The sequence below is a fragment of the Melanerpes formicivorus genome, unplaced genomic scaffold (genome assembly GCF_026170545.1).
Source record: "Melanerpes formicivorus ecotype bairdi unplaced genomic scaffold, bMelFor1.0.p_v2 SCAF_4, whole genome shotgun sequence".
Classification (NCBI taxonomy): Eukaryota; Metazoa; Chordata; class Aves; order Piciformes; family Picidae; genus Melanerpes; species Melanerpes formicivorus.
In genome coordinates this window covers 17,603,997-17,631,675 of record NW_027142356.1, presented here as the reverse complement: position 1 = coordinate 17,631,675, position 27,679 = coordinate 17,603,997, and the positions used below count along the sequence as shown (strand labels likewise).

Sequence of the window (27,679 nt, the reverse complement as noted above, 5' to 3'; positions counted from 1 at the left end):
TCCCAGCCCTAATTAAACTCCTAATTTAATTTCCCTCCATAAGACATAAGCAATAAGAAAAGGCAGTACATGGACAAGAACAGCAGTGAAGGCCCTCTGTAACATGAACATGCTACTTCAGAGGTTGTAGTTGCTTCAAGCTATTCCTTTTCCTATTCAGTCAGAATCCAGCTAACAGCCCACAACTAATCTCAGCTATCTGACTTTGTCCTCAGTGCCAGACATCTTAGCGTAGTATTCATCAGTACATAGTATTCATCAGCCCCCCCTTTAAGTTCTTGGCATTAATCATCAGAACTGCAACTCTTCTCCTTCTCAACTGACCCATTACCTAATTTTCCCTAGATGCTGCTTTTCTACTTTAATACTCAAGAACACTGGTAACTGATATGATTTCTTTTACATGCACATGCAGTATTTGGATAAGAGATGGTTCTGAGAAGTCTACATAAAAAAAGGACTTATGTGCACATTAAACATTGTTCTGAGATATGTAATTGTTTCATATGGAGGTTAAAATTCTTGGAAACATACACTTACTCAAGCAGGATTAAAGATTAAAAAGAAAACTAATAAAAAAACCAAACCAAAACAAGCAAAAAAACCAAACAAACAAGAAATTAAAAAAACCCACCAACCCCCCACCTAATTTGCCAACAAGTTAATCAAAAGATGCAAGCTAAAGCAAATGATCCGTAACAGTATTGCTGTTCTGCATTGTTTCATAGTTTCATAGTTTCATTCAGGGTTGGAAGGGACCACAAGGATCATCTAGTTCCAACCCCCCTGCCATGGGCAGGGACACCCCACACTAGATCAGCCTGGCCAGAGCCTCATCCAGCCTGCTCTTAAACACCCCCAGGGACGGGGCCTCGACCACCTCCCTGGACAACACATTCCAGGGTTTCACCACTCTCATGGTGAAGAACCTCCTCCTCACATCTAGCCTGTAATAACCATTGTCCATCCAAATATTAATATCCTACCCTTTCTAGAATTTTAGCCATCCTTTTTAAAAGGTAAGCGTAGAAAAGTGATTAGCTTGCATTTGAACTTGCAACATTTTTGTGCAATTTGATAAATTGAAGAATCAGAAACTGAAAAAAGAGGAATAGCTGTAATTCCAGTTGAACCTCTGTATCATTATGTGCCTTGCAAGACAGAAAATTAATTACAGTAGAAATAATGTAAGAAAAATGGTCATACTTTCTAAAAGGCAATTAGTAATACTATAGAATTATGAAGTTGAGCAGTACTTTGTGTCTTGCATCTAGTATCCGGGCTCAAGCACCTCTCCAATGAGGACAGACTGAAGGAGTTGGGGCTGTTCAGTCTGCAGAAGAGAAGGCTCCGAGGTGACCTAATTGTGGCCTTCCAGTACCTGAAGGGGGCCTACAGGAAGGCTTGGGAAGGACTTCTCAGGATCTCAGGTGGTGACAGGACTAGGGGGAATGGAATGAAGCTGGAGGTGGGGAGATTCAGGCTGGATGTGAGGAGGAGGTTCTTCACCATGAGAGTGGTGAAGCCCTGGAATGGGTTGTCCAGGGAGGTGGTTGGGGCCCCATCCCTGGAGGTGTTTAAGACCAGGCTGGATGAGGCTCTGGCCAGGCTGATCTAGTGTGGGGTGTCCCTGCCCATGGCAGGGGGGTTGGAACTAGATGATCCTTGTGGTCCCTTCCAACCCTGACTCATACTATGATACTATCCTAAAAGTGCTGCTTATGAAATACAAGCTGAAAGTAGTACCAACTTCAACAATTTAAAATGAGTGTTTCTTGAGAAGATGGGAGCACTTTTATTTTGTAGCATCAGTATTTCTCATAAATGATGAGCATTACTACTCGCAATTATGAAAAATTGCATTCCAAAAATAAAACCTCAGAGAAATCATATGCAATTTAGGAAGAGAAGGAAGACAAAACTAATCAACACAGGGGAAACACCTGCAGAATAATTTGCCCTTATCACATTTGTGCAGCTTCATTTTACAAAATGCAAATTACTATGAGAAATTAATTTTTTTTTACCCAAGTGGATGAAATTGATAGAAGAAAATAGTAATTTTATTCACCTTTGAGAATGGTAAACAGTCTTTATCTGCTTCCTTGTCTTTTACTTCAAAGTCATAAAGTGCTTTGCACTGAGGTGGAGGTTGAGGTAAAGGTTTAATAATCTGAACAAAATTGGTAGGAAAAAAGCCATGGATGCCATTGACTTCTCCATGATACCAATTTTCATCCACCTGTCGACGCAAAATGATGATGTCTCCTTTACTGAATTTAAGATCTCCAGGTTCTTTTCCCTCGTAGTTATACAATGCTTTGGCACATGGTAACTGAGGTACACCCTAAAGAAGAAAAGGGGAGGAAAAAAAGGCACCAGAATTAGATGAGTATTGTTAAACAGAATTTATATTATATCCTTTGGGAGACATTAAGAATAAAAATGCACAAAATTGCAAAGTAAAATTATACACATTAACATTATTTTATTGCAGTGATTCTACTGATTTTACCCAAACATGCATGAAGAGCTTCAATTCTAGAGAGTCTTAATATTGCCATCTCATCATGATTTTTGGTAATGCTACAATTTTGCTATACACAAGAGAGGCAAAAAAATGTAAAACATCATCTCTCATGTACTAATTTACTAAGCTTAAACACTAACAAAAAATATGAACTGGAAAGTATCCTGACCACTTGAGAGATCTACCAGGAAATTCTGCAAGAAAATAAAGAACTAGAATAACAGATTTTCTACAAGACCTTTAATTGAAGGCACAACGTCTGCCTGTCTTGTCACTTCATTTTACAGGTACATAATGCTAAGGAAGAGGACATAAGAGAGCTGTTTTGCAGCTTGAAAAACAAATCTCACTTTATTAAAGGCGAGATATTAAATCTTCTTAACTAATTTATTTAAAATCACATCTAAAAAAATTCTGGGAAAAAACTGTTGAAGGTGAGTATCCTGAGCTTTCTTCACGTGATTCCTCCATAATGTTTGAAAACCATAGGTGCTGCTCTAAAATGCACGTCAGAAGGATTACAACGTAACACCATGTCACCCTCCATTATATGCGCTGCAGGTGCATTATTTCAAGAGGTACACAGACAATGCAAGGAAATTTGCAGAAGGAATACAGGAACATCACAGTTATTTCTATAAATTTGGGGTAAGTCTTAAAATGATTACAGTAGCAGGATCCATGCAATCATTCACAAAACCTGGTGATCTTCAGACTGAAGTGAACATTTTTTCTTTATGATCATGCACTGATCATTATGCATCAGTGCAGAATGTAAACATCACTAGCATATTCTGCACAAACCTGGATAGGGAAAAAGACTAAGACATCAGCTGGAGAATCTGTGGGTCACAGCTGATTGAGGGGAAATTCATGACTACAATAAAAAATACTGTATGTATTTTTTAGTCCTATGTGCTGTTTGCAAAGTAAACAGACACAATGAAGGAAGCACTGTACATGTTAGTAAGGACAAGTGCAGAGACAGAACTTGTGGGGAGAGTGGGCATGCTGAAAGCAGTAAGAAACACATCAACACAACAGAGGAAACACTGATTGCTTGCCTGTTTCCATCCCAGTAACAAAGAAATCAACCAAAAAAATTACTGCCATTCAGTGATTATGAGCCAAAGAATTACTCAGCAGAAGAATGGCCCCAAGCAATTAGAGCTCCTGGACAACATATGCACCTCTCTGGCACTGACAGGAATAGCTGGAGTTCTCCCAGGAATCATCCTGTTGTCTCAGGAGAACGCTTTCTATGTCCCTACACTGAGAAATGACATTAATATGAGCTGTGTGTATAAAATACAGTTGGCAAAAAAATAATTTAAAAACAAATAAAATCAAAACAAACCAGGAGTGACAGTGCAGCAGATCATGTCAAAGTGATCAGCCTTATCAATTAGCCATCATATAATTTTTAAAACTCAATACCACATTTGTGCAGTTTATCACAAACCCTCCCATGAACAAATCTTCACTCCAATGTACAAACATCTGTTTATACCTTACAGGAAGTTGAATTTCTGCAAAGCTTGTTTCCCACATTAAAAAAAATGGTTCAAATCCATAATTTCAAACAGAACAAAGCTCAACAAAACACACACTTAGTTCTCAGTCAGATTGCCAGGGATTAAGGAGAAATTGTTAAATGACTTGGAAGAGAAGTTTAAGTGAATGCCTTTTCCTTCTGCCTCATGGGGAGGATGATGTGAGAAAGAGCGGGTGCAATGGGGAGCACTGTCTCAGGAGTATTGTATCAAGGGACCTTGAGCACCATTTTCACATTTCTCCTCCTCTTACCAAACTGGGAACCACAGCTCATGGACGGTGCCTTCCAGGCTGTTACGTTTAGCAGCCTTGGGTGGCTTTAGCCTCTCTGGCTGTTTACCAGGAAAGGCCATAAGGATATGCTGAGCAGGAGTTTACATTTTCTCTGTGTCTTTCACTTGGCTAAACATGAAAGGAAGGCTTTGGAAGAAAAACTCCGCAGACTACCCTCAGGTTTACAGCTGCCATTTACCCTGCCAGCTATTTGAGAAAGCAACACACAAAAAAATACTCAGACATAAACCATTTTAGGAAATTAAAATATAAAACTCAGAAAGACTGCACATGAAATAGATTTCTTAGAATTTTATGCTACATTTGAATTTGAACTTCTAATGCTACTGCTGACAAATACTTTACATTAACTTTTAGCTAAAGCTAAAAATTTACACACATTTCACATGCCAGATTCCTTTAAAGAGACTAGAATTAGCAATATATGATGATATAAACCCAAACATCTTAACAAGAATATGAAAAAATGCACATGCACACACATGCATTCATATATATGATGTTCAAGTCCCTCAGATTTCTTCTCCCAGCAAAGATATTTAAGATATTTTGTCTTTAGAAACCTACATCACTCATTCTCAAGCTTTCTCCTGGGATTTATACTTTGTCTTCAGTCACATTATATCAAACTTTTTTTTTTCAAATGGACAATATGCAATTGTCTGTATTTTTCATGAGTTTAAGCCAAGAGAAACTTATGCCTGCACAGAAACATGAGATTTGATTTCCTTTTCCAACACGACTTTCTGTGGCAGAATCCCAAATGTATTTATATGCTTACACTGGCATTAACCAGTGCTCACAGTATAACTTAACTGCACTTGGAGAACCAGCATAAGCTAAAGCAGCAAAAATAGTAAATCCCTTCCAAAGAAATGAATGGAAAAGGTACTGGGTCTTCTGTATCTCTGTTTTTTTCCCAAGCCTCTCCAGCTGCAGTGCTGCTGGTTCTCACTTTTCCAAGCGAGGCATTCCCTGTTCTCCAGCTGTGAGACTGTGGTGTATCTAATGTTTCCTGTGAACCAGTTCAATCTACCCAGAATATCTATGCCTTTTTTCACCTGTTGAAGCTTCTCAGACACTGAATGTCTTCAAGAGGTCAGGAAGTCTTCTTTTTACATAATTACTGTTTATGGTAGGAGTAGGACAGGTGAAATGATTTCTGAAACTGTCTACATGTACAACCAAGTGCTATCATCCCGCAGAAAAGCTGGCCTCTTTGGACACCTCAAGTGGCAGTTTTCATGCCTAGCTTTCAAAACCCACTTCTTTCTCTCTCTACATAAAATTTTAAAACTAGAAGTTACTATCATGTTGATGCATAGGAGGATCTTTAATGACCAACTTTTATTTGCAGTTTTCTTATTTCCCTTCACCTATCTTTTTATTTTCTTTCCATGCAGCTCCTAACTCAAACCGAAAGTCAAACTTAATAACCAGGACAAACTGTAAAACTACTATGAAAAATTCCCAATTACACAGCAACTCTTAAGTACAGTGAGTCTAGTGCTACAAAGGTGCTTTTATCATTCTAACCTTTTTTTTTTTTTATTCCCCCAAAAGGAGGCCAGTCTTGTAAGACATACTTGGTCATCGACAGAAGTTGCCTTTACATAAGGAAAGGAGCTTGTCAATATGCTGCAGCCAACTTGTTTGCAAGGCAGATGTGAGTTGAGCTATTTATGTGTACATTCTCTGGTAGGTACAAGGTATACCTGAGCTTTCTTCTACAGACTCAACCCTTTTGAATGACAATATTGATACTTTTAATCTTTTAGTCCATTCTATTTGATATTGCTGCCTTAACTCAAAATCTTTCAAATGCATCCTTTTGATTTATTTTTATTTTTTTAATGTGGACTTTTGTTTTCTTGCTTTCTTTGGCCTTTACCAAAGCTGTCTTGTCCTACATGCAAGAATATCCCATTTCACACATAGATTTTTTTCATGTCTCTTATCTTGCTGACTCCAATATCTGTTTTGAAGTCTTCATTTAAAGGTACCTGATATGTCTAGCTCCATTTTCTTGGTTTCAGTCTCCTTTGTTCCTGCTGTACTGCATTTAAATTTTTGCATAATTTTTTTTTGAGACACAGCTTAAGTACATTAATTTCTACTAGTTTCTAATGATATAGTTATACTAAGCCTCATTTTCTCAGCACACAGACAAACATTTCACTTAAAACAGTGAAAACATTGTAGTTGTTTTGAAATGCAGAGTTGTGCATTGAGAGGAAACTATCTGGCCAGGCTACTGACCTGACTAAAAAGACTAGGTTTTAAGCACATTTCTTTGTTAACCTAACCATGATATCAACCTGTTGAAGAAGGGCCACAAAAATTATCTCCTATGAGAAAAGGCTGAGAGTGTTGGAGTTTAGAGAGAACGCTCTGGGTAGACCTAACAGTAGCCTTTCAGTACTTAAAGGGGGCCTACAGGAAAGATGGGAACAGTCTTTTTAGCAGGGCCTGTTGCAACAGGACAAGGGCTAATGGTTTCAGACTAAAAGAGGAAAGATTTAACTTAGGTATCTAGAAGAATTCTTTTTACAAGGGTAGGGAAGCACTGAAGCAGGTTGCCCAGAGAGGTGGTAAATGCCCCATCCCTGAAAACATTCAGGGTCAAGCTGGATCGGGTTCTGAGCAACCTGATCTAGTTAAAGATGTCGCTGCTTATTGCAGGGGGAGTGCGCTACACAACCTTTAAAGGTACCTTCCAACCCAAAGCATTCTATGATTTTATAAACTTTGCTCTTGGTAACTTGAAGAAGAACTTCACAGCACAGGCTTGGATATACACTGTATTTTGTAATGAGCGCTGCTCCTCTCCTCATGTAAACAGTTTTTACATGCTCTTTTGAGGTAAACTATTAAGGTTCTACTTAAGTAGCCAGTTTATGAAAGCTCTTTTTGCATCCTCTGTCTTAACAGCTTTTAGTAGAAACCATTTAGGCATTTTTTCTTGTCTGATGTCAAGAAATAAATATAAAGTTGTTTAACATGAGTAACTCTCTCCCACAAAGTTGTTTTGAAATTAAAAGCTGGAATACAGGAGAATGAAAGGAATTTAAAAACATTGCCTTAAGGCCCAATCAACCAGACTAATAATATGGAAGGTTAGAAAGAGACATTTACAAACAAAGCTTTTGAGAGGCAGTTACCCCAGCCCCTTTCTGTGCAGTACCTGTGTTTATGAAAACTTTTTTGTTGTTATCTTTCCTTGACTATCTGAAAGGCAAAGTTCTCAGCTACTTACCTTTCCAAGGTTTGTTAAGTAAAGACATTTTGAATACTTTCCACTAAACTAAGATCTTAAAATAACCAAACAAGTAAGTAAAAACTAGGAAAAAGTAAAAAGGAGAAAATAATTCCATCCTGCACACTGCATGTCTCCAAACATTTTTACTGTATGCACTTGACCAGTTAAAAATTGCTTCTTTCCATGGGGTGGGGGTGTGGGTGTGGGGGAGGAAAGGCATGAGGAAACTGCTCTGGCACAGGAAAAACTTTGAATGTAACTTTCAAGATGCAAAAGAAAATTTGGTTTTGTACACCCACTGATTGCGAAAAGGAAAGTCAATGCATAGAAGACAATTTCATTCCATTTCAATCCAAGTCTTTAAAAGCCTTCTGATTGCTTACTACAAAATTATTTTGCTTTGAAAAAACTAGATAATTGCAAGAATCTAAATAAAACTTTGAAGTGTGCACTGTGTAGAGCTAAGTTTACATAAAGTAGTTCTTTTCAAGAGTAACCATTTGCTTTAAAGATCTACTCTTAATAAGCTGTTACAACCTCCTCACTGGTCAGTCTGACAATGCTATTATCCCCTTTGTTTGTATTTTGGTATGTTGCAACTCGCTGACATTTGATGTCTCCATCAAATTTTACTTTTCTTGTCCCAGTGCCATTGCACAGCAATGTGGATCTCCTAATCTCTTTAAGCACGAGAAGTTGCAGTACAATTTCATTCTATTCCACTTAAACTCTTCTACCACTGCATTCTGTTTTCATGTACTATCACCTACTGCTTCTAAGACTAGAATGCTGCATAATCCAAGAGGGAAAACACCTACCCATATAGGCAAGCATACATCTAGAGGAGCAGTAAAATTGTGAGACTGGGTAGTAGCACTTGCTAGTCCTACTCCAAACTGTCACTAACCCAACTGTATATCCCTGAAGAGTTCTGGGATCAAGTTGGGTAGGAAAGGAAGAGAAGAAGAAAAGTTAATTGCAAAAATGTAGTGAGAAAAGAAGTAAAAAACCAAACCAAACCAAACACTATATAGGTTAAAGTATATGAGGGTCAAGAGCCTGTCAAAGACCAGATAAAATACTTACATATAATATGTCTTAAGGAGTTTTCTAAGATACCTGTTTCACTGAAACTCAGAATAGAATACAGAACTATTTGACTGTTCAAAATACCTACTGGCTAGATAGTACTGCTGTATTTAGCAAGAAGCCTCCTTTTGCCCAGTCATTTAGTAAGTGCTTTTTGCAACTATTAGCTTCTCATCCAAAATCTGTTACAGGAACTGTGACAACTTTCTTGTGCCAACACAGAATCCTAAATATCACTTACTTTTCTCGTTGTTATATGAACATAAAAAGTACAAAATAGTAACTACTGAAGAGAAAAAGAAACAATCACCAAAACCTTTTGAAAACTATCAAAACACAAACCACATCTGAGCTAAATTATTCCTCTAAATTTGTTCTTACCCAGCTGTTGTTTTACTTTGCACAAACTGGAAGTATAGCACTTTTTTGGTACACTTTGGCTGCCTGGAATCATCTTTATCCTCCTAATACAGTTATCTGACATCTACTCTGCCTATCAAAAGCCATATAAGCAATTGCTTAAACATCCAAACAATTAATTCCCAAGCAAGATGTGTGCCATTCTGAGCTTCAAGTCCAGATTAAACAGAGTTTTTATAAATGCAGAATACTCTTCTTTCCTATTAGCTTAATGAAGGCAGCCTGAGATGCCACAGACCTTTTTGTATCCTATGAACAAATAAAATTTCAATAACTGCATCTCTTATCATTCAAAATCTGCCCTACTAACTGAACCACTGTCTACCCTTATGATAATGCATGTAAGTCATCAGAAAGAGCAGAAACAAAATTATTAACTCCAGAAAACATTCAGAAAACATCTTGGTGTAATCTTTATAATCACAGTATGGCAGACATACTGCGCATGGCAGCTGGTGGGAATTTCTGCAGCATGTGTAGTCGCTAACGAAGATATTGGGACACAGCAGCAATCTTGGAGAATGGAACCAAGCTGCAATGCTACAAAACACCTTTTGTTTGTTTTTAAATACATTAACACAAAACCTCACTGAATTATAAAGAAATTAAAAGGAATCTACATAACCCCATACAGTACTGCTAACACCTGGAAAAGACTCCATTATTAATGTGGTACCACTAGGTTGTGCTGTGCTGGAGTAGTGGTAAGAAAGAAGTAGGAATACCTATGTTTTCCAAACTTAACATGGCTAATCAGAATAGATATATTTTTCTTCCTTTTTGCCTTAATCTTAAGCCACCAATATTGGAAAAATAGTTCTGTTTTACTGGCCATATTTAAAACTCTCTCACAAAGCTGCCCTTTTTAATGTGACTTTACAAATCAATTCATGAAAGTGTATGCTTGCTTCAGAAACAAAAGTTAATTGACTTAGTGTAGAAGATTAGAGCATTTGGTTTATCAAAGTGCTGAAACACAAGAGGCCTTGTCCTGACTTCAGGGAACTATATTTGTAATACAAGTATCAAAAGCTCCAGAGGGAAAAATGTAAAAAAGTACAAAAATTAATCACAGTGCTTTGTATTGTTCTAAATGTTTTTACACTTTGAAAATTAATGTAAACAAGCTTCCCTGACTGTGTTGTGAAAATGAATATGTTTACTTGTTGCACCAAGAAAAAAATGAGGAAATTCCAGGTGAGAAGACAGATTGAAAAAAATTGAAAAGAATAAATGAGAACTGAGATTGCCAAGAGCAAACTTACTGTGCTTTGAAGGTGAGGAGTTTGAACATGACATAGGAGAAATGCCAGCAAATAACTCTGAACAAGGGAGTGAGTTGGTAAGATTACTCTTTGTGAGATCAGCATGAAAAAAGGTTCCTTTAATCTCTCAAATACTTGGCTGCCAAAATTTGGGGAAAGGAAAAACACAGAGGTGCAAATGAGGAGGCCTGCTGCATTTTTTGATGAAAACCTATAAAGGTTGACAGCCATGACTTTTTATCTGAGCATGCTTTCCTTTCCATTATGATCAAGTGTTAATGTATTCTCTGCCAAAACAGTGCAAGGTCTAAAATTAAAACAACCCTGTCAATGACATTTTAAAAAGAGAGCAATCACACAGCTCTCCTTCTGAATTGGATTTTAAAAGTCTAAGTGGGCACTGAACATTCCACTACCTGCTGAGAAAGTGGGTTTAGATTTATTCGCCATCACTTCCACTATTTTGTAAATGTTCAGATGCTTATCCAACCTTCTGGATGAACACAACGTTGTTATCACACATCCTTCTCAGGTACTCCCTACAAACTCTTGTTGCCAGGCTCTGAAGGAACTTTTACAAAGCTTGATTCAGAACTAAGTACCATGTCCTCCTCCTGAAACACCCTCACTTGACATTCTTTTGGAAACAACTTAATTCATTTAATACCCTGACTTCAAATAACCCATTGGCTATTGTGGTGATAATTTTAGCTCTCACTGTAGCACACACAATGTTGTGTGATGTCTGTTGCATCTGTTGCATGCACAGAGGATGCCAAGAGGATGGAGACAGGCTCTTCTCAGCAATGCCCAATGACAAGACAAGGGGCAATAGTGGAAACTGAGGCATAGGAAGTTCCATGGAAACAGGAGAAAGAATTATTTCACTGTGAGGGTGACAGAACACTGCAACAGGCTGCCCAGGGGGGTTGTGGAGTCTCTCTCTCTGGAGATATTCATGACCCACCTGGATGAGTTCCTGTGTGATCTGGTATAGGTGATCCTGCTCTGGCATGAACTCCACTACTTTTTGATGAAACTAAAATGGAAGACATTCTCCAACAGTGATTTACTGTTCCAACACTCCCTGGAATCAGAGTAGTCTCATCAAAGTATTACCTCTGAAAAAGTACAGGCTCTGGTCATCACATCCTCCACACCCACTGTTTTACTTTCATGGATCCATTCCCACTGCAGATTACTTGCTAATACAGATATAATAGTTGAAGTTTTCACAATCCAAAAATTTTTCAGCCCTCTGGTTGTAAAATGCAATACATGCCATGATCTCAGTGTTTTCTTTGAAATAATTAAAACAGTCCTCACTCCAGCCATGTTAATCTCACTAGAAGTTTATTCCATGAAAGCCAATTCCATGACATCCAGGCACATTTTTGCCAAAACCTGTCTCCTAAGCACAGTAAAACTGCTAAGATAAAATTGCTGACAACAAGAATGCACTACATATCAGAAACTCTTCTACAGGGCTGAAACCATGCACTTCTTGTACGAGCAGTTTATCTTCTAAAACTTTAAAGAGGCTGTAAGTTCCTACTGCATAAGGACCTCCTGCCTTTGAGAGTCCACAGTGAATTACTAACCATCTACTTGCATTAACTGGGAATGAACAGAATAATTATGTTCCACAAAGCCTCAAGAACAAGTCACAAGAAGTACAACTTTCTAATTTCGACAAGAAGTATTTTAATTATGTGGTTCAATTGTAATGCATTATTATGGGAAAACACTACTTTGGAGCCAAGAGTTAAGAGTACGATAGGATAATGAAAGGCTGACGGGTCTTTAATTCTGTCTTAACTATTCATGATACTAAACTGGTTGAGATATATTTGGAATGCAGAATTCAGTTGTGCTGCTTCTGAGTTCTCTGAGTCAGAATCCAGGAAAGTCTGGTGGAAGACAACTCCTCAAGAAGGATACAATCTGAAACTCCACCACTTTTTGTCACCTTAGTAGAGAAGCCTATGCCTTAGGCCTACTGCTGACAGCACAAGTATTTTTGAGCTCTTTACTTTATATAAAATTAAATTGATCAACTACTCTTACAAGATAAACAATCACTAATAGTAAACCCTCTGTGGATCACAACTGCATTAACAGGTCTCTCAGCTCTGTAATTGTTCCACTCAACACACTTGTGTGAATTGGTGCTGACACAGAAATACTGTATTGAATAGAAAGCCCTGAATATGTATTCATGTAGGTACAAAACCTGCATGTGGTGTGACAATATTGGCTTTATGCCAATATACATGCCTTCATCACACACGTTCAACTTTCCTGCAAGTTAAACACTCTTCAACCCACTGACTTGACCTCAAAGCTCCAAACAAATTATCTTGTGAGAAACAAAACCACCATGTTTCTCCTAACAGTACTATTAAGTTTTGTAAACATTTCAATTTTTCCTCTTTATTCAGTCAACTCTGTTCTGTCTTTGTAGGACAGCTGAGGTTTAGGATATTATGTGACCCTAAATAACATTTTGGGAATTATAGCACAGAAATACTGATGTATACCATGACACATTCTGTCCAGAATTGGCTGCCTTCAACAGAGCTGGCTTGTAAAGTCTGTCCGTGCACTACCTAAAAGCCTGCATTTAAGGTTGTTTCTAAAGAGCCCATTAAACCTGTGATGCAGAAAATCACTTTTTCCAGAGAGGCACTAAGTCTGAAACTCAAATCATAGACAGATGAACAATTTATCCCTTCCATTAGGAGGTTTCCACTGGCTTACTATGCTTCTTAAAGTACTTATGTAAATCCCAGTAGCTCTAGCCTATTATTTATCATAACTCTTCTAGTACATGAAGCTGTAATTTGTATTAATTGCGATTCTTTCTTTCTGGTACTTGTTGTATGAAGCTATTTTTACTGTATTTGGTGGGCCTGGGTTTGCATTTTTCTCAGCTTTGGGAAAGCAGCCCTTTTGAATCACAAAAGATATGCAAAGGTTGCTTATATAGAACAATTTAGTAAGCAAACAATAGTTTGCCTTGAACTTCATTATGATAGCCCCAGATTCCTGGACTAAGAAATTACAATTCAATCATATTTTGTATGTTTCAATACATTTGGTGAAGTAAAATAATTACCTATATTTTTAGAAACTAACATTATGTTAACATAAGCTGTAAAAGACCTTCAGAGTAAGACTACTGTACTGAAAAATCACAGTTTGAGACACTTCTTCCTTTATACTACATTGAGTGCTTAAGCAGTAAGAAATTATTCTCTTTTTTATAGTTTTTGTTGTTTTTTTTTTTTTTAATTGACAGCTAATTAAGCATAATTTCTTTGCTCTTTCCTTCCTTCCTTTATTATTTAAGGTCCCATTTCCCAATAGATCAGCATTCCCAAGGAGAAAGCTAATCATCTGTATCAGTTATGAATTCCGGAAGAGACAGAAGCCAGACTGTAAGAATAAATACAGGAAGCCTGCAGGTCTATTCCTAAACGCATTAAAAATCCTTCCAATACAACAAGCTGTTGTTTACAGCTATCTGCAGGTAAACCATTGAAGAAATATACTTCTAGTATTCTCTATATTGGAAGCCAACTGTGAGAAGTTACTTTGAAATCTGTGACTTAGCCATTAGAACGGTTTCATTAATGTTACTGCTAACATCACTGCACAAATCACGTGAGTGCACATTCTGCAGCTCTGCAGCATTTCGACAGAACTGGCATATGAATCATTACACTTGTGCCCATCTTTATGTGCTTCCATAATTCAGTCACACCATTCCAGCTTCTGTGACATTTATTCTTCCAATCTTAGTACTTAGGGTACTAAAAAATACTAGGGTATTAAAAAAAAAAAGTAATTTCAAACTCTTCTAGCCACAAAACAAATAAATGAACAAACAAAAAGAAACAAAGGCCAAAAAAGGTAATGCTGCAATTTCAAAATCTGAAAGTTAAAGTTACCTCCAAAATTGACTTTTTTCTTTTGATTAGTCAGGAAGGCCTCTCCACCACCCTGAACATTTAAAGTGGCTAGTAACAAAACCCAAGTAGTCTGAAATATTATTTACAAGACCTTGAGTACAAGAAAGTAGTAATTAAAACACATACTGCCATGTGCCTCTCAAAGTAGGCTTTGCCTGTTCTACAGGCAAGTGAAATCATCCCTATTAACAGACTTAACTGAAGTTTTTTCTGGATCCCTTAACAGCCTTCATGTAATTTAAGAACGGAAGGCCAAAGGAATAACTTGCTGTGATAATGATTGTGACCAAGAATCCTTATTTACTAAAATTGTAAGACTTTCCACATGAAGCTACTTTTTTACACTTCCCTGCAAAAACTTCAACTTGCAGATTCAACCTGCAGATGCTGTGGGCTGAGGAGGGGAAAAAAAAGTAAAGCACAATTTTCTACTTAAAACGTTTAAGATCTGTATAGAAAAAAAGAAATTCAAAGCATGTGTTCGTTTTATGTTTACAGTTTTTGGGGAACCACAAGAAAAGTATCTCCTGGTACAGATGAGGGCACTTTCCTTGTAACATGTCTCCATTTTGGTTAGGCATTAGCAGGAACATCCTTTAGTACAGACAAAATTCTGCTCTTCAGAAAGACACCACAGTGCTTCTACGTGTTCTGCTGTGTTGCATGCACACATACTTTTGCAGACTTAATTTATCATCCATACATCAGACAAAATGCATTGCAAATTTATTACATTGCCTAAAGGAAATCAAACCTATTATCTCATTACTCAAGTGCTAAAATTGTATTTCCTTACAGTTTCTAAGTCTACATTAGCAGCTTATATTTAGTTTACACTTTCAGATGAACAGTAAATAATTAGTTTTATACAGAAATGGCTAGTCTTGGCAAGATGAGGTCTCCAGTGTTCCCTGCGTCACATATTTTCATGCTTCCCAAACTTTAAAGTGGGAGTGCTAAATATATGTTGCTGTTACAGAATCACAGAATCACCAAGGTTGGAAGAGACCTCGAAGATCATCAAGTCTAACCTGTCACCACAGATCTCATGACTAGACCATGGCACCAAGTGCCACGTCCAATCCCCTCTTGAACACCTCCAGGGACAGTGACTCCACCACCTCCCTGGGCAGCACATTCCAATGGCGAATGACTCTCTCTGTGAAGAACTTTCTCCTCACCTCGAGCCTAAACTTCCCCTGGCACAGCTTGAGTCTGTGTCCTCTTGTTCTGGTGCTAGTTGCTTAAGAGAAGAGACCAACCCCCTCCTGGCTACAACCACCTTTCAGGTAGTTGTAGACAGCAATAAGGTCTCCCCTGAGCCTCCTCTTCTCCAGGCTAAACAATCCCAGCTCCCTCATCCTCTCCTCATGGGGCTTGTGCTCAAGGCCTCTCACCAGCCTCATTGCCCTTCTCTGGACATGTTCAAGTGTCTCAGTGTCCTTAAACTGAGGGGCCCAGAACTGGACACAGTACTCAAGGTGTAGCCTAACCAGTGCAGAGTACAGGGGCACAATGACTTCCCTGCTCCTGCTGTTTCCTCTTGCAGTCCTATACTGCTCAATAGTTTAGTACATCTGTTTTGATAGCTAGCTTTTCAAGGAAATTAAATTATTTAGACATCATAGCAGGTCAGATGTTGCCTCTTCTCTAGCTTGCTAAAAATAAAACAACAACAAAATAAACAAACAAGTCAGCATTTCTAGGAATGTACTTAAATTGCTTTGTATGGGTAAACACATGACCACTGCAAATACGCCACCAACTAGTTACAAGCAAAAGCTTCACAGATACATAAAATATAGCACAGTTTGGTTTCCTAATTTCTCTGTGCAGCTGACAAAAGCTCCTGTGTGAAATGCAACTGAAATGCATGAAACAATTAAAAACATTCCTTAGCAATTTGATTACATCTGTAACATCACCCCTAAAATTAACTACACAAAAGTCTTCTGTTTAAATTCAATGACTCTTTGAACATTGTGCAGAGGAACTTAACATAAAAACTTATCAGAAAGAACTGTATTTTACAAATCAACATTGCCATCATTATAAATCAGCGTATCTTTCAAAGGCATGTCAATTTTCTTCTACAATATTAAACACAACAATAGTAAAAGCCACACATACTTTGGAAACTTGTTCCAAACAACAGTTGTTATTGGTAACATATGCACTAAACATGAGCTAGAATATAAACCTTAATAACATGGATGAAAATTCCAAGATTTGATCATGACCTTACCAAAATAAAAATGAAAAAAAAAAATCCAGTTTGTATGAAACATTCCATGGATGCTATGGAGCCAAAGGCAATTTTTAGCTTGGTTACATTTGAAAAGGGATCCCTGCAGTCTTGGCCAGCTCCATTCCCCTCTCTATCAAGCTGCATTATAACAAGCAGACACACAAAAGGCAGAGTGCCATGTAAGTGCCATCCTCTGCTTGGTTCTCTGTGGCTGTTGGTCGCTCACTAAGGACATGTACAATTTGACATCAGCTACAGACATCTCTTTTCTTGCTGGCTGGTAGGGGACATGAGAGCAATAAAGGACACCAGGAAACCCCAAATACTATGGGACCAGTTAACACAGAGGACATGAAGAGGTATCACAGGTCACTGCAGAACTGCTACAGGCCTAAATCTTAGTCTAATGAAAATAAAGGAACAAAGCCAGTTCTTCCTTTTGCTTGTGTTCAGTAGTTTGATTGTTGCAGCTTATCATTAGCTAATATTCAACAAACTGAACAAAGACCATTCAGCCAGTAAAAGGAAAATTGCTAGAAAGCAAACATTCAGGTGGGGTACCAACCTAGTAACTACAGCACAAGTACAGCTTTAGAAAGGCATAAACAGAGGTAATGGGACTCACCTGGTCTCTCTAGGGAAATAAAGGCATGGTTATTTACCTTACAGATTAAGTTAAGAGCTTTTTTACTTCTCCAGTCTTCAGTTTTATCTGCTCTCCATAAAATTAATAACTCTTTCCAAAGTCTTCAACAATAACTTCTCTTTATACTCCATCCTGATACTTTCAAAAAAATGCAATTTATTAAAAAAAAGAAACTATCACATTTTTAAAACTTTATCTTAATCCTCTATATTTTAAGGACGTGGATTGACACCTGCAATTTCTGTTGGGTTTTTTTCAGCATTTGCCCAAGATATTTGTAAAGTGTTGTTGTGGGGAATCTTTTACTATCTCCAACATTTAGTTCATTCTAGCACAGATAATAATTCCACATCATTTACTCTCCAAACACTAGCTGATCCCTATTTTCTTGCATTTATTACTACCCATTAACTATTATTTACCTTAATCCCTTGAAACCTCATTGGTTTCCATGTACTCAGGTAGATAAAACTTAGTGGAGTGAGGAAGGTTTTGAACAATGTCATCTATCTGAAACCAGAAAAAGAGGTCTCTCAAGAGGCTTCCGTAACACAAGCACTCCACACCCAGACCTCCATCTCCCACATCACCTGTGCAAAAACCCATCTCCTCAGGGAGCTTAATAAATCCTCTGATAAAGTAAGTGACAGCTATTTGTCTGCTCAACTGGTCCCATCCAGAAGCATCAAAAGCCCGATACTGTTGTTTGTGCACAGCAGTGATGCCACAGAAACCTGCACTATGAACAATTAAAGTTTCTTGCCAAATAACATTTTCATTTATTTTATTAAAGTATTTATCAAATAAGGAACTTAATCAGTCACTTGAGTAAAGATATGAAGGACGGAAAATGTGAGGGTGAAGACAAGAAAGCCACACTCTGTGCAAATTAGGAGATCCCTTCCCAAATTAATACACTGCTGTTGTATTTAAGAGGAAGGGTATTAGTAAAACACTGCCACACAAATTAGGATTAGACAACCTGTCTCATGAACTTCAGAAAGTGTTAGTTGTTTGCCCAAGTTACAAACTGAAATATAAATCATGCAAAAATTTTGTAATTTTCATAAAGTGGATGGATAATATGTCAGATTTCTGACAGCCCACTGATTCAACATATGCCATCTTATGGAAGATCTCAGTAGCTCTCCTCCTCTATCTGCTTTTTACCAAAGTGACAAAAAAACCCCCAAGAGAAATCTGTAGAGTACCATGCTTAACTTTGTCCATCTAGGCAACAGTATCAAACTACTACTACCACACAAAAAACCCGCCCTCTCTGGAGGCAGAGAAAAATCAGATACAGAGATTGTGCTTTACCTACTGGTATCGTACTTGGATCTGAAGATGAAAGACATTTTAGATAAAACAACAAAGTAACCTCTCCAACAATACAGAAAAGCTAATCTCATTAGTTCATTACTCAAACCAACTTACACTCAGACACAACACAGGTCTTCCCGCCATCTCTCCCTTTCAAATACAACTTATGTTAAAAGTCAGTAACATTAGAATCTCAAGACTTTCAAGTGGGTAAATGCTGAGACAAGACTTCCTTCAGAACTTTATATATTTCCCTATATATGCACTAAAATGCAGTCTCTGATGGCATGATCATGTTCTAACTTTCTAGGGATGAGATTATGTTAAGTAATTTTCTTATCAGTAATCAGTCTCCACGTCCCTATTCATTTGACCAATTTGGAATACTAAATTTTCAGTTTCCTTCACTAAGACTTCAATTATGTTAAGCACAATAAAGGTATTCATAAATATTCACAATACTTCAGTGTGATGAGGAAGTGCTGTAACTTCACTTTACAAATGGAGACAAAAAGTTAACCCGACATGCTCTATCCCTTCAGGTTATTTGTTTTGTTCCCTTTTCTCTAGCTCTTTCCAGAATATAGGACACTTAATTTTATACTTCAGGGATTCATAAAATAGTTGTCAGCCATGGCAGCTCAATTATCAATGGGTAAAAGGTACACATCTTTTTCCTCCTGCATACTCATGAATGGGTACCATGCTATGTGTTAATATTGAAATTTGTTTCATTACAAAGTCTTGGGGAAAGACAGACATCAGGCAACCACTATTTTAGATCAAATACTCTTAAGTTCTCAGCTGGCCACCAAGGGACCAAATGATGCTAGATCCAGAGGTGGACAGAAGGAACTCTTTTCCTTTACAAATATTCAAGAGCAAAAAAAAGGTGAGGACACCAGTTTTTATCTAGAATGCTTGAGGCAGTATTTTGGTGGGGCCCACACTATGTCACATTGGCACATCAACCTTTGTGCTGTGGATGTCCAAGGTGAGTTAGCTATTAGACTCAATCTACATTGAAAATGAAGAGGCTAACGTGTTGGGGTTTGCAGGAAAACATCATGGTCCTATTCTTGCATTTCTGGTTTTCAGCATTTTCCTGGCCCTGCTGGCCTGAATGGACCAGCTAAATCACCACTTAAATACTTTGGAGAAGGAGGGAAGAAAGCTTAAAAGCAATTGCATGATTGAAGTAACTCAAACCAAGTTTTTAGAACAAAGTAACATTTATATCCCATAGGCACACATCAGATTATGGAACCTGTCTCCTGCTTCAATACCTGTAACATTTATTCTCTCATGACCTAGACTTTATTTTTAGTTAACTATAGATAACCTCGTATGAATACATCTGACCAGGAGAAACCAGACGCAATACGCAGCTTTTACCAACTTCATTATTGCTCTTATTCTCTACCCTCCTTCTCCCTGGCCAAGTTTCTTCATGATCTCCCATGGCCAATCTCACTTTTTCTTTCCTCAAAATGGACTGAGCTCTACTCTCACATAGGCCAACTTGATTCAAGTACCATGACTGTGCCTACCAAAACTTTAAAGCCTATGTACAAAGTTAAAAACTTTGTAACTGCTACACTTCCCAGCTTTAAAAACAGTAGTAGTTTAAAGAAGTAAATGTACGTATTTCTCTTCTCATTCTCTACATCCTACTTGAAAACAAGTATCACTGAAAAAAACCTATGCTCTACAAATGTATTTTCCAGTGTTGAATGCTGAAGAAAATCTGTAAAATTACTACAGTTTACATATTTGAAATCCTATTAAATGGACCATTAAAATTCATTATGTTAAATATCTTCCCATTCTGACAGTATTTTGACATCTTTAGGATTACAGTATTTGAGACAGACAACTGAAAATGGAAAAACTAACGCCCATCAACTAATGCCCATCTTATTTTCTATATACTGTTAGCGATTTAGCATTTGAAAGGATCTATGAATTAGAAATCAGCCACCTCCAGACGTACAGAGGAACTCTGGTTACCCCCAAAAGAATGATAAATTGGAAATCCAGGAAAAACTAATCACTATTCGAGAAAAATAAATCTTTCATGCAATAGGCAATGACTATTGTAGCTTGCAAAACACCTTTTAAAGTCACACATGATGATTTACAAATGCTCATGCACACATTTACACTTACAGCAATGGACACAGACTCATCTTAGGAACTGCCTGTGTTACTTGGGTAGTCAGCACCCCTACTATAGCAGATTTTGTACATTTTATTACACTTACATATTTTAAAACAATCCAACTTATTCTTCTGTTTATCAAAACAAATAAGGAATGTGAGGTTACAGTTTAGAAGTTAGCCAATGTCACTAGAAGGCAGACAGAACATTTGTTTCTAGGTGAACAAGCATTAGTACTCATTTGTATTTTGGCACAAGGTAGTTCATTAGCAGCTTGATAGTAAAAGCAGAACAGCAGCTTTCTGCAATAAAGACCCACTATGCTCTTTGCATATGGAGCATGCTTTGGACACAGCAGAAAGAGGGAGTATTTTAACATATGAGTTAGAAAATGCACTATTTTCCATTCTGATCCCTCAAAACATGTAGACAAATAAGGAAGAGAAACAAATCTAGACAGTTAAAAATTTAACTAACTTCCTTGGGAACAGGTTTCCATTTTATAGATGCATTAAGAGCTTTGAGTCCTGGAAGGAAGCAGTGGGAGAATGCTTAAGGTTAGAGTCTGTTCTGTTTTGTCTTAATATATGTTGCAGGGAATACAGGCTCTTTAAAAGAAATATGCTTTTTTTATTGGCCCTCATTTTTCCCAGCACACAATGGCTGCTACACTCCGGTGTTTAAATGACCTTTGCCATGCCCTCCTACTATGTTTTCCCTTGGGAATGTCATTCATCCTTTTGTAACACATTCCAACTCATTATTGCCTTATTTTTTTCCTGTGACTTTTGTTCTAGTCTTTAAAGGAGAACATATAGACCCTCTCAGTCTAAGGGGGGAGGTAGAGGGGTGGGGAAAGGGAACTGGGAAAATGCTCAGGGACAAATACTCACGCTGTACTATAATGTAATCTGAAAGTTTTTACCCATAAACTAATTATAAGTAGTTAGTGACTTCAGTGACCTAAGTATGAACACAATGAAAAGCCAATTTAAGGCTATTTCTATCTTCCCTCATTATTTCTTCTCATTGCTCCCATATTTTCACCAACATTTCAACATGCATTCGTAAGGGAAAAGGGGTTGCTCGCCCACTTATCACAGACCAACCTATGTGTTCTTCATATATTCACACCTTCCCTTATGAACTCTAAATTTATTTAGTACAGCCATAACCCTTACCCACACTAACAGAACTTTGATAACATGTGACTGCTCTTGAAAAGAGCAGTCTTGACAAGAAGGACTTGGGGGCGTCAGTTGACAAACTCAACATCATATGGCAACATGCACTTGCAGCCCAGATGGGCCAACTGTAAGCATGGCTACATCAGAAGTGTGACCAGCAGGACCAGGGAGTTGATTTTCCCCCTCCACTCTGCTCTCTTGAGACCTCTACCTGGAGTACTGCATCCACTTCTGGTGACCCCAGCATAGGAGAGAGATTGAACTGCTGTAGTGGATCCAGAGAAGGGCCATGAAGATGACCACTGGGCTGGAGCACCTCCCCTGTAGGGGCAGGCTACAAGAGTTGCAGCTGTTCAGCCTTGAGAAAAGGTGGCTCTGGGGAGACCTTATAGCAGCCTTCTAGTACCTGAAAGTGGCCTACAAGAAAGCCAGGAAGGAATTCTTCTACTAGGGCTTGTAGTGATAGGGCAGGAGGGACTGGGATTAATCTTGAGGAAGGCAGATTTAGGCTGGATATTAGAATTTTTTTTAACAGTAAGGGTGGTGAGACACTGGAACAAATTACTCAGGGAGATCGTGAATTCCCCCTTCATGGAGGTGTTTTAAGGCCAAGTTGGATGAGACCTTGAGCAGACTGGTCTAGTGGAAGGTGTCCCTGATCCTGGAAGTGGGGTTAGAACTAGATGACATTTAAGGTCCCTTCCAATTCAAACCACTGTGTGATTCTATGATATTCACACTCGCTGACTCTGATACACTGGCAGTGAAAAACAAAGGCAAAACTCCTGTTTCAGTAACACATTGATGCAGATGAGGCCCTATCAGCAGAGACTGAATTTTTTGTAATAACCACTCGTGTATGGAAGTCCAGTGTGTTTCTTTGAGAAAGTACCTGAAAAGTGTAATTTTATGTTAAGAGTCTATAACACAAATGATCTTAAATTTCCTCAAGCACTGTACAATCAGGGAATTGTCACAGCCATTAATACAAACTAATAAAATCTTCCTTGACCACGGTTCTTTGCTTAAGAGTAGCAAAAGTATTAGTAATAAAATACGGAAACATCCAAAGACTACAGACAGCTGCAACAGGTCAAAATTTTAAAGTATGCTAGAACTACTACACATAAAAATATACCCTTGTAAGCAAACCTAACTCTCAGAAATACATAGAGTGGGGAAACAAAATTCAAATAAGTGTTCTGAATTATCCTTTAAAAAATAAAACAAACAAAATCAAACCACCAAAGAAAAACCACCATCACATGCAAGCTGTTAAAAAAATCCTGATTTTAACAAAAATGGTACCAAACGTTATTAACAGCGCTGTTCACATTAACAGTTTAGACAACCCAGTGAGAAAGGCCAATTTAAATCACTGCCAAAAGAAATAAAATAAAAAGGAGTTTCTAGAGGGTGTAGATGAGGAAACACTAAAAACATTCAAGATTACACCCATCTACTGTGAACCAGCAACCCTGGGAGGGAATAAATGTTTCTTGTCCTTTTCTTTTAGTTCGGCAGATATTTCTCACCGTGCCTGTACTGCACGCTAGCAAGAAAAATGAAGTCTTTGTTTCCTCTTTTCCTTTTATTTATAGCTCTGTGGCTTCAAAAGCTCAGACTCTCATGTAATGAAAACTGCCACTGGAAACATTACAACATCATGTCAAATCACACAACGAGCTACTTCCATATCACATCAAACTGCTTGCTGTGGAAAACCAGAGGCCTCTCAGCTAGCTGATATGTTGAACATAGTATTTCGTTGTTTGTCGTTTTCTGCTTTTTTCAATCCCACTTAATAACCAAGCTGCCAGGCACTGTATCAGTCACCAGCATCAGCTGGTTGCTGCTGAAGCACTATCACTGAGATTTAAAAATGGGGCCTCCTGCAATCCATCTCTCTATTCAGAACACCTCAACTTCTGCAAACCTAATAGGTGCAAAGATCAGTCCAAATAATTTACAGCTTTGCCAACTGGCTTCTTATTCCTCAGACTGAAATCCCTGGCAGTTTAGCAGAGCTGCTCTTCTTGACTGCCTTCCAGCTGCCTGCTAGGATGAGCAGTATTTACCATTTTACTCTTCAATCAGTGGGCAACAAATAACGGCACAAGTTGAAAAGAGGCCAATTCCCATTTCAACAGGAGTATTTGAACTACTGTCTTCAGGGAAGAAATTCAAATAGCCTCCTACATACTCATAAAAACTCGACCTAATAGTACCTTTAATCTTTCAGATGCAACAGTGAAAAGCTCCAGCCACTTCAGAAGAGGAGCAGTTAACAACCTAAGTGCCTGCATCTTCTCTACAGCCCAGCTACCAGCAGCACAGAAATCTGCTCTGCTTCAAGTTTTCTTGCTGGAAAACTGTTCCACATTTCAGTGCAGGAACTCTTGAAGGCACAGGAACAGGCTGTGCCCATGTGCTGAAAGATGAGCTGGTGGGGAAGGCGACTGGTCTGGATGGGCAAGCAGCTCTTGAAGGAATTAAGGGACAAAAGAAGAGGGTGTATTGCCTTTGGAAAGGAAGGGAGGCAACTCGTCATACGTTTAAGGATGTTGTTCAATCACGTAGGAAAAAAATTTGAGAGGCAAAAGCCCAGTTGGAACTTAAACTGTCCAATTCTGTGAAAGACAATAAAAAGCATTTTTATAAATATATTAATGCCAGAAAAAAGAGGGGCAAGAAGAATCTCCATTCTTTATTGGACCTGGAGGGGAGCATTGTAACTAAGGATGAGGAAAAGGCTGAGGTGCTAAATACCTTCTTTGCCCCCATTTTCAACACTAAGTTAGGAGGACTTCAAGATGACCGGCTTCCTGAACTGGTAGATGGGGTCAGGGAGCAGTATAATCCCTCCTGAAATCCCCGAGGAAGTAATTAGGGACTTGCTGAGCCACTTGCATATTCACAAGTCCATGGGACCAGATGGGATCCATCCTAAGGTACTGAGAGAGCTGGCAGATAGAATAGAATAGACCAGACCAGGTTGGAAGAGACCTTCAAGATCATCACGTCCAGCCTATCAACCAATCCAACTCACCTAAACAACTAAACCATAGCACCAAGCACCCCATCAAGTCTCCTCCTGAACACCTCCAATGAACTTGCCAAGCCACTCTCCATCATTTACCACCAGCCCTGGCTCACCACAGAGATCTTGGATGACTGGAAACAGGCCAATGTGATGCCCATCCACAAGAAGGGCAGGAAGGAGGAACTGGAAACTACAGGCCTGTCAGCCTGACCTCAGTGCCAGGCAAGATTATGGAGCAGATCATCTTGGGGGCAATCACAGCACACCTGAAGGATAGCCAAGGGAACAGGTCCAGCCAGCATGGAATTAGGAAGGGCAGGTCCTGCCTCACCAACCTGATCTCCTTCTATGATCAGGTGACCTGCCTGGTGGATGCGGGGAAGGCTGTGGATGTAGTATACTCAGACTTCAGCAAGGCCTTTAACACTATCTCCCACAGCAAACTCCTGGCCAAGCTGTCAGCTCGTGGCTTGGACAGCAGCATTCTGTGCTGGGTTAGGAACTGGCTGGAGGGCCAAGCCCAGAGAGTGGTGGTGAATGGTGCCACATCCAGCTGGCAGCCAGTCACTAGTGGTGTCCCCCAGGGATCAGTGCTGGGCCCAATCCTATTCAATATCTTTACTGATACTCTGGATGAGGGGATTGAGTCCACCCTTAGTAAATTTGCAGATGACACCAAGCTGGAGGTACGTGTTGACCTGTTAGAGGTTAGAAGGGCTCTGCAGAGAGACTTTGACAGGCTGGACAGATGGGCAGAGTCCAACAAGTTCAAGTGCCAGGTGCCGCACTTCAGTCACAACAACCCCATGCAGTGCTAACAGGCTGAGGACAGAGCAATTGGAGAGCAGCCAGACAGAAAGGCATGTGGGGGTACTGGTTAACAGCCAGCAGAACATGAGCCAGCAGTGTGCCCAGGTGGCCAAGAAAGCCAATGACATCCTGGCTTGTATCAGGAACAGTGTGGCCAGCAAGAGCAGGGAGGTCATTGTGCCCCTGTACTCTGCACTGGTTAGGCCACACCTTGAGTACTGTGTCCAGTTCTGGGCCCCTCAGTTTAAGAAGGACATTGAGACTCTTGAACATGTTCAGAGAAGGGCAATAAGGCTGGTGAGAGGTTTTGAGCACAAGTCCTATGAGGGGAGGCTACGGAACCTGGGGTTGTTTAGCCTGGAGAAGAGGAGGCTCAGGGGAGACCTTATTGCTCTCTACAACTACCTGAAGGGAGGTTGTGGACAGGTAGGGGTTGGTCTCTTCTCCCAGGCATCAGAATAAGAGGACACAGTCTCAAGCTGCACCAGGGGAAGTTTAGGCTTGAGGTGAGGAGAAAGTTCTTCACTGAGTCATTTGCCACTGGAATGTGCTGCCCAGGGAGGAGGTTGAATCACCGTCCCTGAAGGTGTTCAAGAGGGGATTGGACATGGCACTTGAAGTCATGGTTTAAGTTAGTCATGAGATGTTGGGTGATAGGTTGGACTTTACGATCTCTGAGGTCTTTTCCAACTTTATTGATTCTATGATACAGCAGTGTGAGTCACTCTTAGAGGGCAATTTTTCATTTCAGATTAATAGCACTCAAAAAAGAATTACATTTTACAATTAAAGTCTTAAATTTAATGTTCATATATGAACATTTGGTATTAGATGTGTGCGGGCCTAAATGGTTGCAAAACAGTGCAAAGGATGTGTAGGAGGAAGGTTCAGGGGGTACTCAACTCCTACAATTAAAGGCAATTCTGTCTAGGTAATAAAATTAAAATTTTAGTTCTGTTTCCAGCATAGAGGAGGGAGGATAAATTCCTGCTATTACAAACTGATAAGGCTTACAGATTCTGACCACTATCAACTAAAAAAAAGATTTAATAAATATATTCTGAGCTATTTTCTGCACAACCCCACATGCAAGGTAACATATACACAGCCCATCAGATAATCAGTAATTCTAATCATATTGGCTGTGATTTGACATGCACACCATTTTTAGATTGAAAGAACTATAGACAATACACGCTACAGACAATTTTTTTTCCTTGAAGTATCACACCCATTCTAATTACCTCTAACAAAAGGCTTTTGGCTAACATTAGATGACAAACAGTGTAAACTAAAACCACAAGAATGTCTAATTAAGAAGAACTGGAAAATGATGGAACTCATTCTGGTTTGCTTCACTCCTTTAATAAATCAGGTACTTCTTGAAGCAAATCACTGGGCAGAATTAAAAATAAATGTACTGTTAGGACATTTTACAATAGTACTGAAGCTTAAAAAAAAACCCAAACAAACCAAAACCCAGAAACAGTCAACCTGCTTTAGACTTGCCTACTGGCAGTACACAGTACTTAAGAAACAAGTCTGCTTTTGAAGGACATGATGATAGCATGAAGCATACAGAAGACAGACTGCAGTTTTCTCAGGTTTCAATGAAGAGGACGAAGAATACATCTGAAGAAAAAAAGCCCTTAATTTTTAAATTTCTTAATTAAAAAGTTAAATTCACCTAAGGAAAAAAATGTAGTTGGCATCATTGGACAGGTTTAAATGGAATACAGACATTTCTGATTTTGGTGACTTAGGGGATTTACTTCAAGTAGAAAATGAGTTTTGAAAACCCCACCCTCATTCTAAACAAAAATACTGGATGTCACAGCTTATGGTTTATGTCTTCTGTATCACAATCTGCCTAGAG

The 27,679-nt window shown here is 38.8% G+C and overlaps 1 protein-coding gene across 2 annotated transcripts in view; it reads right to left on the bottom strand.

Annotated features, from left to right (window-relative positions):
- SH3RF1 (SH3 domain containing ring finger 1) overlaps window positions 1-27,679 on the bottom strand; it is an 82,280-nt gene that overhangs the window by 30,484 nt on the left and 24,117 nt on the right. For both annotated transcript variants that reach the window (XM_068137123.1, XM_068137124.1), the window contains exon 3: window positions 2,072-2,347. In XM_068137123.1, coding sequence (XP_067993224.1) covers window positions 2,072-2,347 — 276 coding nt within the window. The remainder of the gene's footprint in view (window positions 1-2,071; window positions 2,348-27,679) is intronic.